A 17,728-nucleotide genomic window follows, 5' to 3' on the forward strand; every position below is an offset into this window, starting at 1 on the left:
CTGGATATTACATATGTTTATCGCTACCGGCTGGTATAGCCCCCATCGGGAAAATACATTGGCTAAGTGAGAGGGATACCCCTATCAACACTGTCTGTGTTGATGGGGGGAATCGAGAAATTTGCCCTGTGTATGGCCTGCCGTAAACCAGAAAGTATCTAATTTGCAAAGTCAGCCTTGCGCCACTTATGTTTAAAGATTTAGGGCTTGTGCACACTGTGACACTGCGAATCCCGACCCCTGCCTCTCTCACCAACTCATGCCAAAGGACCGGCCAATCGCACAACACGCTATCACTTACATAGCAATGCCATTCTCAGCTGCACCCTGCACAAAGATTTTCCAGCTCCCGGGACCACAGTCTATGTGCCAGGTATCTGAGAACGATTGTCACTGGGTTAAGTTGATTAAGCAATTAACTCTGTAAGCTACCACCACCACCTTTTGACTGAGAAAGCAGAAACTCACAATCTTCGCAAGAACAAATATATGAAAAATAAAGGTCTGCACACACACTGTCACCAAAGACAGGCATATTCAGAGATTTGTCATATACAGCTGCACTCTTCAAGAGACAGGGATTCTTTCAGTTTGCATTAACGCTGTTAGAGACAATTTCAACATTTTCAAAGTAGGGTTTAATAATGAAAAGGTCAAAATGGTGCAAATAAATTATTTACAAAAAAAGGATGTTACAAGGAAACAAAGAGACCATAAAGCAACAGAGAATTAAAAAGGAGCTGAAAATGTAGTCCAATGATCAAGCAAAAACGGTACAGTGGCTCTCTCAAGTCTGGTAAGGTGTTCCTTGTTAGATGTTAAATGAGAGCTGTCAAAATGCTTGCACTCTTTTTTTATCTAACATGAAGGGGAGTGTTGACAGAGGCCATCTGACTAATTACCTGGTTTAAGGGGTGATAGCTGAGAGGTCATCACTTTTATGACTGTATCGTGGCCCTCCCTCACACACAGTTTTATACTAATATTAAAATCTTCCACTATGTACAGGTTGCATTCTGGAAACTGGTAGATTATTGTTCAGCATTACATTTTGTGTTCAGGGATACTGAACAGTATTTCAGATGGGTCTGTCACTCAAGAGGTAGGAGAGTGTTATCTCCTCTTTCGTACGGTCTTGCTTAGTCATGTACAGTCATGGCCAAAAATATTGGCACCCCTACATTTCTGTTAGATAATGCACCACTTTGCCCAGAAAAGTGTTGCAATTACAAATGTTTAGGTATTCTGGTGTTTATTTCTTCTGTTTGTATTGGTATGACACAAAAAAAGTGGAGAAACAAAGAGCCATATTTGACACAATCCACGCAAAACCCCAAAAATGTACTGGACAAAATTATTCTCAAAATTGTAAGAAATAATTGCATTCCAAGTTTGTGATGGTTCTGTATTTGTAATTAAACTCACCTGTATCTATTAACAGGTGCTGACAATATAGAAATCACACCAGCATCCAGGTAAAATGGTAAAAAAATGGACTCAGCCCTTCTGTTGTGTGTCTCTGTGTGCCACATGGAGCATGGAGAAGAGGAAGAGCAACAAATAATTGTCTGACGAATTGAGAACACAAATTGTGGAAAAGCATGGACAATCTTAAGGTTATAAGTCCATCTCCAGGGATCTTAATGCTCCTGTGTCCACTGTGCGCAACATTGTCAAGAAGTTTACAGCTGGCACTGTAGCTAATCTCCCTGGACATGGACAAAAGAGAAAAACTTGATCAAAGATTGCAACAAAGGATTGTTCGAATGATGAATAAAGAATCTCAATCAACTTCCAGACAAATTCAAGCTGACCTTCAGGTACAGGGTACAACTGTGTCAGCTCGCACTATACATTGCCATCTGAATGAAAAGGGACGCTATGGTAGAAGACCCAGGAGGACCCCACTGCTGATACAGAAACATAAAAAAGCCAGGTTGGACTATGCCAAAACCTACCTGAGGATGACAAAAAAAATCCTTTTGGGGGAATATGATGTGGACAGACTAAATAAAATTACAGTTTTTTGGTAAAGCCCATCATTCTGCTGTTTTCATAAAAAGAAATTAGGCCTTTAGAAAAAAGAATACAGTCCATACAATCAAACATGGTGAAAATTCACTGATTGTTTTGGGATTGCTTTCCTGCTTCAGGATGTTTTGACCATGTGCATGGCATTATGAAATCTGAAGATACCAAAGAATCCTGGGGTGCAATGTAGGGCCCAGTGTCAGAAAGTTGGGTCCCGGTCTGTCCTTACAGCAGGACAATGACCCAAAGCACACATCAAAAAGCACCCAGAAATGTTTTAAGACAAAGCGCTGGAGAGTACTGAACTGGCCAGCAATGAGTTCAGACCTCATTGCTGGCCCATAGAGCACCTGTGGAGAGATCTCAAAACAGCAGTTGGCGAAAGAGAGGTCCAAAATTCCAGTAGAGCGGTGTAAGAAACTCATTGATGGTTACAGGAAGCGATTGCTTTCAGTTATTCTTTTCCAAGGTGTGTGCTACCAAATATTAAATTGAGGGGGCCATTAATTTTGTCCAGTACATTTTTGGGGTTTTGTGTGGAATGTGTTAAATTTGGCTTTTTGTTTCTCCACTTTTTTTGTGTCATACCAATACAAACAAAACAAATAAGCATGAGAATGCCTAAATATTTGTAATTTTCTGGGCGAAGTGGTGCATTTACTGACAGAAATGCAGGGGTGCCAATATCTCTGGCCATGACTGTATGACCTTCATTTGTTCGGTATGATATTCCCTGTTCAAATATATACTTAATATTAATGTGTCTTGGTCCTGTTGGATTTTATGAATTGTATGTGGATTTTAAGTTGTTAAGTTTTGAACTGGGTAGAGGTTTAGGAGAGGTTTCCCTATACCTGACTATTCTGGATAGACATTTTATGGCAAGCTAGGTGTTCCTAGTGCTTTAATCACCCTACAACTGAAGAATTTTGTCATAGTTTTATGATAGGTAAGAGGAAGTGTTAATCTGTACAGTTTTTATGGTCAGTAGAATCAGACATCCTTCCAGAACTCAATTACCTGTTTACAGCTCTGATCAAGGCCTGTGTGCTGGTTTCTGCTGTCCCTAAGGTAAGATAACAGGCTCTTTTGAAGTGTGTTAAAAGTTAAGGTTATGAATTCCATAGATTGCAGGAGGAGGGAGGAGGTAAGATCACTGGGCTCATGAAAGAAAAAATGGCTGAGACCTGAACAAGATGGCTGTTGCCTACAGCTTCCCTGTGCCTAATATGCACAACCATTACACACACCACTTCAGATGAGCTGTGTGTATCTGCATAGATCAATGTAGGTTGTTACACTAGGGCACAGAGAACTGCATCCTGTTTACGCCACAGTGCTGCCTTGAGGTGAGTTGCAGTGTGTTTGTATAACAAATGCTGCATTTTTTCATAGTGCGCTCCATGTCACTGCCATTCACTGCACCACAACTCAACTGAAATTAGTAATATGACAGATTTTGACATTTCAGTAAAGTAAAAAGAAAAAAACAAAGGTGAAGCGTACTATGTGTTTTAACAATGCAAGGCGCCAACTCTCAACCCAGCTACACAACGGACACCAGTGTGTGGGATGGTATGACCATGCAATAAATCCGCAAATAATATAGAGTTTTAATATAGAGTTTGGCAGGAAAACACTGTAGGAGACGTAGCAAACCGACACTCCTGGAAGAGTCAATTTTGGAAGACGCGTCATCAGAGGGTTTTATTTACAGCGGAACCACACGTAGCAGCACAAGCAGAAGTGTTCACTTTCTTCTTTACAGGGTGAGCTTTTTGCAGGAACCTAAAGTAAACAACATATTTGCTAAATCTTTGCTCCGTCTACTTTGTACTTTTCTCTTGGATAATTGTTACATTTTATTATTATTATTTACATTGTTAAATTAGACTCAGAGTGGTAGAGCCTTAGTGATTGCTTAGACTCCATGCACACTGGACAGAAATTCATTTTTTTTAAATTGCTTTTTAGTTGCAGTTTTTCTGAAATACCTCTAAATAAAGGCTTCCTTCCCAGTAACAATTCTGAATTTTGTTGATTTTTTTTTTAAAGGTGCAGTACCTTCTGCAGAAGCTGCTCACAACAGCCCGGTCAGAAATAGGAGAGATGGAACTGGGCGAGATGTTGTCCTCCTTAGGACAAGGAATATCTGTCTGGCAATTCCTTGATCTTGTTACTTCACCAAAAATCCTGCGGGGTATCAGCATGGAAACACTTAGTATGGCAATCCAAGATCTGTATGAAGAAATCATACAAGATGTACTGAAGCAGGTGAGATCCTTTTCTATTTTAAAATGTATTCATGTAGGCCCTTTTGCTCTATGGTTACTAAAGCATACTGTAGTACTTATGATGGCTCTGCATAGACAGATTTTTCTGCTAATACAACAGAAGCTAAATAGTTGAAGGTTCCCTTTTTTTCTTTGAAAGAAGAAGAAATGTTATTGGTTATGCAAGAAGTTTGAAATAGAGCATAGCCAGACAGAAAAATCAACATACATGCTGTGGTGGATTTACAAAGGCAAATAGACTGTGCACTGTACAAGTGCAGTTGCACTCATTTTCCCCAGAGCTTAGTAAATGTGGTAAAGCTCTGCTGATTTCCGTCGCCCAATCATGTGCAAGTAAAAAAGAAGCATTATTGGTGGAACTGCACATGGGAGTGCATACTACAAAGGTAATCATTGGAGTTTGTTATAGGCCTCACAGTGTTGAGGAGGTGGAGACTCAGTTCTTTGCACAGATCGAAAGGGCTGCAAGGGCTGGGACAGGGATAATAATGGGGGATTTTAACTACCTGGAAATTGACTGGAGTAATGGTACTGCAGGAGCAGTTAAAGGGCAAAAATATTTAAACCTTCCACAGGACAATTTTATGGTACAGTTCATAGAGGCTCCTACTAGGAATGATGCTCTGCTGCATCTGGTAATCTCAAACCATGCAGACCTTATTACGAATGACCATATAAAAGAACATCTGGGTAGCAGTGACCATAACATGATTTAATTTATTGTTAGCAAGCACATACGGGAAAAATAAAAATGCTCAATGTCAGGGATCTCCGCAGCGCATAGGTCTGCGCATGCGCAGATTGCCAAAACGCACTAACACACGGGCGCTAGGACCTGGGCACCCGCGGCGGCAGTTGCGGCCGCGTTTGCGCACACTTGTCACCAATGACAGCGCAGGGCGCTCTATTTAAAGCCGGCTCTTGCAATTCTCAAGTGCCATATGGTCTTATTCCTGTTCCTAGTTCTGAGATTGCCTTGTTGCCGAACCTGCCTGACCCGGATTATCGTGACCCTCTCCTGCCCTGATCCCTGGCTTGTCTGACCATTCTTCTGCCTTCTCCTGTTTACCTGACCTCCTGTTGCTGAACCTGGCCTGTGACTCGTTTATCCTTTTGCCTGCCGATCTGTACCGTCTGCCTCCGCTGTTACCGACCTGGCCTGTCTGACGATGCTACACACTATCTCTTCACATCTGGCTCTCACCTGCTACCTACCACTGGCAAAACCACCTCTACCACAGCTGGTTGTACTCGGGAGTCGCGACCTGGTCTCAGGCTGCTTCAAGTCCATCCCCACCATCAGGGGCCCTGGTGAAACAGCAGACTGAGGCTTAGACTCCGCGCCCTGAGGAATTCTGGCCTGTGGGTCAGTAGAGGCTACTGCCAGTCAGTCCGTGACAGAACCATACGGCCATGACTGAGCCAGGAAGAGGTCCCTCACCCTTGGATGAGATATGCCAACACCTGGCGGCACTCACCCAAGCTGTCAAAACTCTCCAAGAAGGCTATACACATCTGGAGGGACGTATTCAGACCCTAACCACGCCAGCAACCACGCCATCAGCCCCGGCTGATCCGCCTCCTGCCAGGGGCCTTGCAGGATCTTCCGCTGGAGCAGTGTTCGCCATGTCTCCGCCAGAACCTCGAGTGCCAACGCCCAAGCGGATCAATGGGGATTGAGGGAAGTTCAGGGCCTTCCAGAATTCCTGCCTATTATACTTTAACCTACAGCCACGGACTTTTTCATCAGAATCTGTAAAAGTGGGGTTCGTCATATCCCTACTACAGGGGGAACCCCAAGGCTGGGCCCACCGTCTGTTGGAGAGTCGCCATTCGCACCTGGACTCAGTTTCCTAATTTTTTAAAGCAATGGCGGAACTATACGATTATCCGCAATGAGCTGCTTCGGCTGAAACAGTTCTACATACTTTGGGTATGTGTACCTGACTCCCTGGAAGGATTGATAACTCTGGCAATTCAGATTGACTGCAGGCTTCGGGAATGAAGGTCTGAAAGATCCAGTCATGGGTTAAAACCCACATGCTGCCATGGGTTCTGACCATTCCAAACTCCCCTGCCGGTACTCGGAATCCAGAACCATCAGAGGGAGCCGAACCAATGCAACTTGGGTTGATGCGGCCCTCCCTAACGTTTGAAGAGTGCCAGGGACGATGGGTAAACAACCTTTGCCTATACTGTGGAGCAGCAGGCCACGTGGTACGTTCCTGCCCGGAGAAGTTAAGTAAATGTTCTTCCACTACTTCTGCTATGACTCCTGCTTGTGTAGATAAACCCTCTCACTTAGCCATACCGATCTCATTTCAGCTCCCCGGAAGAACCGTGCAGGTGACGGCCATTATTGACTCAGGGGCCTGCAGTTGTTTTATTGATCTTAACTTTGCAGCGCAGCAGCAGATTCCCTTACTGACCAAAGAGCACGGCCTGAACATCCTCTTGGCCGATGGGACTCAAGTTAAATCTGGGTTGGTAGATCGAGAGACCCCTCCTATATGCAGTATAATGGCTAATCATCATCAAGAACTCCTCCGCTTGGACGCCATTGCGTCCCCACTATTCCCAGTTATTTTGGGGCTTCCTTGGCTACGTGCACACGACCCCAAAATTAATTGAAGGACTGGGTCAATTCAGTTTAATTCACCATATTGCCAGGAACATTACTACCCGAGGTCACCACCAGACACCCAGACTCTGCTTTGTGCAAACACAGACACTGAGCTAGCACAAACGGTTCCTACAGCATACCACCATTACCTTGACGTTTTTAGTCCCCGGGAAGCAGACATTCTTCCCCCGTAGAGGGCGTATGACTGTCCCATTGACCTTCTCCTGGGATCTGAAATTCCCTTAGGCCGAATTTTTCCCTTGTCTGAACGGGAGTTAGGAGCCTTAAAGGAATATATTGACGAAAGCCTTCAAAAGGGATTTATCCGTCCGTCTACATCACTGGCAGGGGCCGGAATCTTCTTCGTGGAGAAAAAGGACAAATCCCTGAAGCCCTGTATTGACTATAGGGAGCTGAACATAATTACGGTTAAAAACCGTTATCCTCTCCCCTTAGTCCCCGAGTTATTTCAGAGGTTGAAATCAGCCTCTATTTTTACCAAACTGGACCTCAGGGGTGCATATAACCTGGTCCGTATACACGAGGGGGATGAGTGGAAGACCGCTTTCCGCACTCGGTTCTGTCACTTTGAATATTTAGTCATGCTGTTCGGGTTATGTAACGCACCGGCCACTTTTCAACACTTTGTGAATTACATATTTAAAGATTTCTTGGAAATCTTTGTAATAGTTTACCTAGATGATATCTTGATCTTTTCATCGTCTTTGGAGGCACATCGAGGTCACGCCAGGAGCGTGTTGGAGCGACTTCCCCAGCACGGGCTCTACGCCAAAGCGAAAAAGTGTAGTTTTGAACAGCACAGCATGGAGGGAGCCTTGCATCCCATTCTGGTCTACACAGACCATAACAAAAATCTAGAATATCTGAGGACAGCAAACGCCTCAGACCGCGTCAAGCCAGGTGGGCGTTATTCTTTTCAAGGTTCAGCTTCCATATAACATATCGACCAGGGTCCAAGAATACAAAACCTGACGCGCTCTCGCGTATGTATGAGGACCCCAAAGAAATGCCCAAACCAGATACCATCCTGCCGGCAGGTAATTTCCTATTACTGCAATCAGAGCTCCTGTCTATTATTATTATTATTATACAGTATTTATAAAGTTCGCTTAGTGCTGTACATTACAAAGGGGGACAGAACATGTGACAGAACAATACCAATACAATGCAAAACATGAGGGGATCGAGGGCCCTGTTCCTTGGAGCTTACAATCTAGGAGGGAGGGAATAGTGGTACAGGAGGAGATAGCTGTGGGGGATGGAGTGGTAGGAAGAGTGGAGGAGGTTGGCAGGTTAGCAGGGGGTGGGGTAGGCTTCCCTGAAGAGATGGGTTTTCAGGGTGCGCCTAAAAGAGAGGAGAGTAGGTGATAATCTGATGGGTTGGGGCAGGGAGTTCCAGAGGATGGGTGACACCCTGGAGAAGTCCTGGAGGCGGGCATGGGAGGAGGAGACCAGGGAACTAGAGAGAAGGAGGTCTTGTGAGGAGCGGAGTGTGCGTGCTGGGCTGTACTTGGATATTAGGTCAGAGATGTAGTACGGGGCAGTATGGTGGACAGCTTTGTATGTCAGTGTTAGGATTTTGAATTTGATCCGTTGCGCAATCGGAAACCAGTGGAGGGATTGGCAGAGGGGGGTGGCAGAGATGGAGCGGTGGGAAAGGTGAATGAGTCTGGCAGCCGTATTCAGGATCGACTGAAGCGGGGATAGCCAGCGGCGAGGCAGGCCAGTGAGGAGGGAGTTGCAGTAGTCGAGTCGTGATATGATGAGGGAGTGGATGAGCTGTTTAGTGGTTTCTGGGGTTAGGAACGTGCGTATTTTGGCGATGTTGCAGAGGCGGAGTCTGCACGAGTTTGTTAAAGATTGGGCTTGGGGCTGGAAGGATAGGTTGGAGTCCAGAATGACACCCAGTACTCTGGCCTGCGGGGCGGGTTTGATGGTGGCGTTGTTGGATGTGACAGAGAAGTCAATGGGGGGTGGTGTCCGAGCTGGGGGGGAAGACAAGAAACTCGGTTTTGGAGAGGTTCATTTTAAGGAAGTGGAGCGACATCCAGTCTGATATGTCGCTCAGTAGGTGTGTGATTCGGGCAGAGACCGAGGGGATGAGGTGGGGGGTTGAGAGATAGATTTGTGTGTCGTCGGCATAGAGGTGGTAGTTGAAGCCGTGAGAGTGTATGAGTTGGCCAAGGGAGGAGGTGTAGATGGAAAAGAGAAGGGGCCCGAGGACAGAGCCTTGAGGGACCCCAACAGAGAGGGGGAGGTGGTAGCATTATAGGTAATGCTGAAAGAGCGTTGTGACAGGTAGGATGAGAGCCAGCAGAGAGCAGAATCTCTGAGGCCGAGGGAGTGTGGTTTTTTGAGGAAGAGGGGGTGGTCGACTGTGTCGAAGGCCGCAGAGAGGTCAAGGAGTAGGAGCACTGACTAGTGGCCATTAGCTTTGGCGGTTAGCAGGTCGTTGGAGAGTTTGAGTAAGGCAGTTTCGGTGGAGTGTAGGGGACGGAAGCCAGACTGTAGGGGATCGAGGAGGTTGTTGTCATTGAGGTGAGAGCTTAGGTGGGTGTAGACTAGGCGCTTGAGGAGTTTAGATGTAAATGGGAGCAGGGAGAAGGGTCTGAGGTTGTTCCGGTCATTGGGGTCCAGGGAGGGCTTTTTAAGTATGAGGGTGATGTGTGCATGTTTCAGAGGGGAGGGGAAAGTGCCGGAGGAGAGGGAGAGATTAAAGATGTGGGTGAGGGAGCGTAGGATGGAGGGGGAGGGAGGTCGTAGGAGTTGTGAGGGGATAGGGTCGAGGGGGCAGGTGGTGAGGCGGGCATCAGAGAGGATCTTGGAGACTTCCTCGATGGTAGTAAGGTCAAAGGTGCGGAGTGTTGGGGGGGCTTCAGTATGAGGAATGTAGGGTGGGGTGGAAGTGGAGGTCAGAGCAGTGGTGGGGCCGTGGGAGAGGGGTGATGAGGGGGTAGTGGAGTGAGGGGGAACAGGGTTGGAGGGAGTTTGAGCAGTGACAAAGTCCCTGCGGGTTATGTCAAGGGAGAGGGGGGATGAGGGGGTAGCTGTGTGAGAGGGGACGGGTTGAGAGGGCGTGTGAGTTGCGGAGATGTCCTTGCGAATTGTGTCAATCTAGTTTTTGAAGTGATTGGCAATCTCAAGGGCAGTGAGTGAGGTGCTGGGTGGAGGTGGGGGTGGAGAGAGTAGAGAGTTGAAGGTGGAGAAGAGTCGGCGAGGATTGGAGGAGAGGGCTTTGATGAGGGTCAGGAAGTAGGCTTGTTTGGCTGCGTGGAGGGAGGAGGTGTAGGTGTGGAAGGCAGATTTGTAGCGGGTGAAGGCTTGTTGGGATTTGGTTTTGCGCCATAGTCGCTCCAGGGCACGACTGTGTCGTTTGAGGGTTTTGGTGTGATCAGTCTGCCAGGGCTGGAGCGGTCTGGGTCTGATGTTGCGTGTGGTTAAAGGCGCTAGTGAGTCAAGGGCTGTTGACAGCGCGTTGTTGTAGGCAGTCATAGCCAAGACGGGGCAGGACAGGGGTAGGATGCTGTCGTGGAGTTGATCAGCTGGAGGGGGGCAGGGTTAAGGTTGTGGAGGTTACGGCTGGTAGTAGTGTGACATTTGGAGGGGTAGGCGTTGGAGGACGAGGAGATAGAGAAGGTAATCAGGTTGTGGTCAGAGAGAGGGAAGGGGGTGTTAGTGAGGTTGTGGGGAGCGCAGCGGTTGGAGAAGACGAGATCAAGGATATTACCATTGGAGTGGGTGGTGGATTGTATGCACTGTGCAAGTGCAAAGGAGGAGGTTAAGTGGAGGAGATGGGTTGTGTCCGGGTTGTCGAGGTTGACAGGGATGTTGAAATCCCCAAGGATGATGGTGGGTAGCTCAGAGGAGAGGAAGAAGAATAGCCAGGAGGAAAAGTCATCCAGGAAGCGGGATATGGATCCAGGAGGCCGGTATATCACAGCAATCTTCAGGGGGGTTGGGGAGAATAGACGCAGTGGGCCTCGAAGGAGGAGAAGGATAGGGAGGGGGGGTTTGGGAGGACTCGGAAGGTGCTCTGCGGTGACAGGAGCAGACCAACCCCACCACCTTTACGACCGTTAGGCCTGGGTGAATGGGTCCAGGTGAGACCTTCGTAGGAGAGTGCAGCAGGGGAGGTAGAGTCAGTGGGCTGGATCCAGGTTTCTGTGATCGCTAGAAGGTTGAGGGAGCGGGAAACAAAGAGGTCGTGGATGGCGGTAAGCTTGTTGCACACCGATCGGGCGTTCAGGAGTGCACATGAAAACGGGGGGGGAGATTTTAGGGAGCAGGGGGACAGATACTAAGTTACGGGGGTTGCGGCAGGACGTGGAGGCGGGAGGGTGTTGTGCGGGTGAGGGAGAAGGTGGAGGGCCAGGATTCGGGGAGATGTCCCCCGCGGTTAGGAGGAGAAGGGTGAGGAAGGTGGCATGGGAGCGGGATGTGCAGGAGCGTGAGAAACTACTAGTGGAGGTGTTTGGCTCAGTGGGAGAGTGGAGTAATAGGAGGAGGTGGTCTAAATTACAGGTTGCGTCTATGGAGCCCCCCAACTTACCTGGAGTCCCGATACAGAGTAGAGATGGTCTCTTATGGAAAGGGGAACAGATCATGGTACCAGAAGGAGCTCGGACCTTGGTCATGGGCTACTGCCACGACCATCCGTTAGCAGGCCATTTCGGAGTACACAAGACCCTAGAGTTGGTGCAGCGAACATTTTGGTGGCCAAGTATGGCCAAAGATTGCGAGGCTTACGTAAGAACCTGTGCGGTCTGCAACAGGAATAAGCCCTCCAGGAACAAAGCTTGGGGCCTGTTACGTCCTTTACCGGTGCCCGACAGACCATGGAGCATGATCTCCATGGACTTCATAGTGGAACTAGCACCATCACAGAATCATACTGCAATTTTCGTGGTGGTGGATCGCCTTTCAAAAATGGCCCACTTCCTTCCGCTGAAAAGTACCCCGTCTGCTTCCGAGACAGCACAAGTTTTCATCAGGGAAATAGTGAGACTGCATGGTGTACCCAAAAATATAGTCTCAGATCGGGGTGCTCAATTCACTTCTAAATTCTGGAAAGCTCTATGCGAAAGTCTGGAAGTGAAACTGTCCTTTTCCTCAGCTTATCACCCACAAACGAATGGGCAGACTGAGTGGACCAACCAAACGTTGGAACAATAGCTCAGATGCTACACCTCGTTCTTACAGGACAACTGGTTGGCACTCTTGCCCCTGGCGGAGTTCGCCTATAACAATGCAAATCACTCTGCCACCAGACAGTCCCTGTTTTTCGCCAATTATGGTTTCCATCCCACCTTCTTGCTCAACCTGATCCCAGAAAACCTGGTTCCTGCAGTTCAAGACTCCTTAAAATTCTTCGCGTCCAACAACAAACTGTTACAGGAGGCAATGGCAAAGGCTCAGGAAGATAGCAAAAGGGCCTTTGATAAAAGAAGAAGAGGGGAATTGGTCGTGCACCCAGGGGATCAAGTTTGGTTAGCAACTACCAACCTAAAGATGGCATGCCCATCGAGGAAATTGGCACCCAAGTTCGTGGGCCAATTTCAGGTGAAGCGGCAAATTAACCAAGTGGCTTTTGAATTAGCTTTGCCCGAGTCTTTCAAAATACACCCAGTGTTTCATGTATCCCTGCTAAAACCTGCCACTCCAGATCCGTTCCTGGACCGTAGATCAAAGCCACCAGTGGCCCTAGACGTTCAGGGGGAGGAGGAATTTGAAGTAGAAGCGATCCTAAACAGCAGGAAGAGAGACACAGTACTTCATAAAATGGAAAGGTTATGGACCAGAAGAAAATTTGTGGGAACCAGCCCGAAATGTCCACGCTCCCAGACTAGTTCAAAAGTTTTTTCGGAACCACCCACAAAGGAGAAAGCAGTTGGGCATCTGGAGGCTGCCCGTAGGGGGGGGGGCAATGTCAGGGATTGCCGCGGCGCATAGGTCTGCGCATGCGCAGATTGCCAAAACGCACTAACACACGGGCGCTAGGACCTGGGCTCCTGCGGCAGCAGTTGCAGCCGCGCATGCGCACTCGCGCACATGGGCGCGCGCTTGTCACCAATGACAGCGCAGGGCGCTCTATTTAAAGCCGGCTCTTGCAATTCTCAAGTGCCGTATGGTCTTATTTTTGTGTTCCTGTTCCTAGTTCTGAGATTTCCTTGTTGCCGAACCTGCCTGACCCGGATTATCGTGATCCTCTCCTGCCCTGATCCCTGGCTGTCTGACCATGCTTCTGCCTTCTCCTGTTTACCTGACCTCCTGTTGCTGAACCTGGCCTGTGACTCATTTATCCTTTTGCCTGCCGATCTGTACCGTCTGCCTCCGCTGTTACCGACCTGGCCTGTCTGACGACGCTACACACTATCTCTTCACATCTGGCTCTCACCTGCTACCTACCACTGGCAAAACCCCTCTACCACAGCTGGTTGTACTCGGGAGTCGCGACCTGGTCTCAGGCTGCTTCAAGTCCATCCCCACCATCAGGGGCCCTGGTGAAACAGTAGACGGAGGCTTAGACTCCGCGCCCTGAGGAATTCTGGCCTGTGGGTCACTAGAGGCTACTGCCAGTCGGTCCGTGACACTTAATTTTAAGAGAGCTAACTTTCCAAGGCTGAGAGCTGCTCTCCAAGACTCATACTGGGAGGGAATATTTGGATCAATGAACACAACACAGAAATAGGAGTTCTTCGAAAAGACTGTATGTGAACACAGTACAAAATGTATTCCCATAGACAATAAGTTTAAAAGGCTAAACATTTTTAAAAGTTAAAAAAGCTATAGATAATAAGAAAAGAGTTTTTATTAAATATAAAAATGAAGGAATGCTATCATTATTTAAATATTACAAAGAATATAACAGAATATGCAAAAAGGAAATAAAGGCCACAAAACTTGAAAATGAACAACAGACTGCAAAGATAGCAGGAACAACCCCAAAAAAGTCTTCAGATATATTAATAGTAAAAAGGTTCGGTCCAAGCATGTAGGCCCTTTACAAAATAACCTAGAGTGGGTGACTGGGGACAAAGAGAAGGCAAATGTATTAAATAACTTCTTCAGCTTTGTATATACAAAGGAGCATAGGGGAGCTCTTGTCCATAATGGGCATGGTATTGACACAGCTCCAGATGATCCACATTGGCTCACAATTGATATGATCCAATAATATTTAGACAGAATAAAGGTGAATAAAGCACCTTAACCGGATGGCATACACCCACGGGTCCTAAAAGAATTGAGCTCTGTCACTTCAAAGTCATTGTTTCTAGTTTTTAGGGACTCTTTAATGACTGGCATAGTACCACTGGATTGTCATAAGGCCAATGTGATGCCAATATTTAAAAAGGGGTCAAAATCTTTACCAAGTAATTATAGACCTGTTAGTTTAACTTCTATAGTTGGGAAGATACTGGAGAGTTTAACCACTTCCTGTCCGGACACTTTTACCCCCTTCCTGTCCAGGCCAATTTTCAGCTTTCGGCGCTCTCACATTGTGAATGACAATTACTCAGGCATACAACACTGTATCTAAATGAAATTATTATCATTTTTTTCAAACAAATAGAGCTTTAATTTGGTGGTATTTAATCATCACTGGGGTTTTTATTTTTTGCTAGAAAAATGAAAAAAGACTGAAAATTTTGAAAAAAAACATGTTTTTCTTAGTATTTGATACTAAATTTTGCAAATAAATATACTTTCTTCATAAATTTAGGCCAAAATCCATTGTGCTACATTTTGTTGGTAGACATAACCCAAATCAGTGTGTATTATTTAGTCTTTGTGAAAGTTATAGAGTCCACAGACCACGGTATATATATTTGATATATTTGAAAATGTATCAATCCTGATGCACGGACTACCTATATAATTTCTTGGGGCCCTAAAATGCCAGGACAGTACAAATACCCCCCAAACGACCCCTTTTTGGAAAGTAGACAGTCTGAGGTATTTAATGAGAGGCATGGGGAGTTTTTTGAAGTTGTCATTTTTTGCCAATTTTTTAAGGAAATGATGAAAGTAAAAAAAATTCTTTTTTTTTTTCCCACAAAGTTGTCATTTAACAAGTTCTTTCTCTCACACGGCATAGGCATACTTGCAATTACACCCCAAAACACATTCTGCTACTCATCCTGAGTATGGCGATACCACATGTGTAAAACTTTTTCACAGCCTAACCACATAGAAGGGCCCCACATCCAATAAGCACCCTTAGGCGTTCTAGGGGCAAAAATTACACATCTAATTTCTTGACTGTCTATCACAGTTTTGGAGGTCCTGGAGCACCAGGACAATTGAATTACCCACAAAATGACCCCATTTTCGAAAGAAAACACCTCAAGGTATGTTTTAAGAGGCATGGGGAGTCCTCTGAAGACTTCATTTTTTGCCACATGTTTTTGGAAAATGTGAAAAGAAAATGAAAATGTATTTTTTTTTACGCAAAGTTGTCAATCTATGAGATATTTCTATTACACAGCATAGGCATACTTAAAATGATACCTCAAAATGCATTCTTTAACTCCTGCTGAATATGGCGATACCAAATGTGTGAGACTTTTTCACAGTCTGGCCACATAGAGGGGTTCCACATCCAATAAGCACCTGTTAGCGTTCTAAGGGCAAAAATTACACATCTAATTTCTTGACTACCTATTGCCATTTTGGAGGTCCTGGAGCATCAGGGCAATGGAATTATCCACAAAATGACCCTATTTTGGAAAGCAAACACCCCAAGGTATGTTTTAAGAGGCATGCAGAGTCTTCTGAAGACTTCATTTTTTGCCACAAGTTTTTGGAAAATGCAAAAAGAAAATGAAAATTTATTTTTTTCTACACAAAGTTGTCAATCTATGAGATATTTCTAATACACTGCATAGGCATACTTAAAATTACACCCCAAAACACATTCTCTAACTCTTCTTGAATATGGTGATACCAAATGTGTGAGACTTTTTCACAGTCTGGCCACATAGAGGGGTTCCACATCCAATAAGCACCTGTTAGCGTTTTAAGGGCAAAGATCGCACATCTAATTTCTTAACTACCTATTGCTGTTTTGGAGGTCCTGGAGCATCAGGACAATGGAATTATCCATAAAAAGACCCCATTTTGGAAAGCAAACACCCCAAGGTATGTTTTAAGTTCTCCGTCACTCTCATCTGTCATACTCAGAATTTGAAATGCCTCCTCGCTTGTATATGATCTTTTGGCCATATTTTTGACACTGATCAGGACCCACTGGTATGGCAGTGATCAGGATGGTGTTGCAGTGATGGACAGATATCTGGCTGCAGTTGGTTCACACTAGTCACTGTTGGGCAAAAATCAGAGATACAGTGAGGTGGCTGGCAATGTTTTGTGAGTGTGTGTAAACTCTGTGCAAAGGCTGAAAATTACTCACAGTTAGCTGTACTGGATCTCTCTCCTCACAGACGATGGCAGTGAACAGGATCCACTGGTGTGGCAGAGATCAGGGACACTTTATGAACAGGCACACTGTAAGGTGATCAGGGACACTGATTGGGCCACTGTATGGTGATCAGGGAGACTGCTGGGCCACTGCGGTGATCAGGGACACTGCTGGGCCACTTGTGTGGCGATCAGGGACACTGTGGCAATCAGGGACACTGCGGCGATCAGGGACACTGCTGGACCACTTCTGCGGCGATCAGGGACACTGCTGGGCCACTGCGATGATCAGGACACTGCTGGGCCACTTGTGTGGCAATCAGAAACACTGCTGGACTACTGCGGTGATCAGGGACACTTCGGTGATCAGGGGCACTGCTGGACCACTTATCCGGTGATCAGGGACACTGCTGGGCCACTTTTGTGGTGATCAGGAACACTGCTGGGCCAATGTGGGGATCAGGGACACTGCTGGGCCAATTGTGTGGCGATCAGGAACACTGCTGGGCCAATGCGGTGATCAGTTACACTGCTGGGCCACTTGTGTGGTGATCAGGAACACTGCTGGGCCAATGCGGTGATCAGGGACACTGCTGGGCCACTTGTGTGGTGGTCAGGGACACTGCTGGGCCACTGCGGCAATCAGGGCCACTGCGGCGATCAGGGACACTGCTGGACCACTTGTGCGGCAATCAGGGACACTGCGGTGATCAGGGACACTGCTGGGCCACTGTGGTGATCAGGGACACTGCTGGACCACTTGTGCGGCAATCGGGGACAATGCTGGGTTACTTGTGCGGCGATCAGGGACACTGCTGGGCCACTTGTGTGGCGATCAGGGACACTGCTGGGCCACTGCGGCAATCAGGGACACTGCGGCAATCAGGGACACTGCTGGACCACTTGTGCGGCAATCAGGGACACTGTGGCGATCAGGAACACTGCTGGACCACTTGTGCGGCAATCAGGGACACTGCGGTGATCAGGGACACTGCTGGGCCACTGCGGCGATCAGGGACACTGCTGGACCACTTGTGCGGCAATCAGGGACACTGCGGTGATCAGGGACACTGCTGGGCCACTGCGGCAATCAGGGACACTTCTGGGCCACTTGTGTGGCAATCAGGGACACTGCTTGGCCACTGCGGCAATCAGGGATACTGTGACGATCAGGGACACTGTGGCGATCAGGAACACTGCTGAGCCACTATGTGGTGATCAGGGACACTGACAATCAGGGACACTGCTGGGCCACTTGTTGGGCGATCAGGGCCACTTGTGGGCAATCAGGGCCACTTGTGGGCGATCAGGGACACTGCTGGACCACTTCTGCGGCGAT

At 47.1% G+C, this 17,728-nt stretch overlaps 1 protein-coding gene across 2 annotated transcripts in view; it reads left to right on the forward strand.

Annotated features, from left to right (window-relative positions):
- The window catches only part of DEF6 (DEF6 guanine nucleotide exchange factor), a 133,275-nt gene that overhangs the window by 71,516 nt on the left and 44,031 nt on the right, over positions 1 to 17,728 (forward strand). For both annotated transcript variants that reach the window (XM_089677554.1, XM_089677555.1), the window contains one exon: positions 4,087 to 4,305. In XM_089677554.1, coding sequence (XP_089533680.1) covers positions 4,087 to 4,305 — 219 coding nt within the window. The remainder of the gene's footprint in view (positions 1 to 4,086; positions 4,306 to 17,728) is intronic.

This window comes from Staurois parvus, unplaced genomic scaffold, assembly GCF_062004578.1.
Source record: "Staurois parvus isolate SC_StPar_1 unplaced genomic scaffold, SC_StPar_1.0 ptg000188l, whole genome shotgun sequence".
Lineage (NCBI taxonomy): Eukaryota > Metazoa > Chordata > Amphibia > Anura > Ranidae > Staurois > Staurois parvus.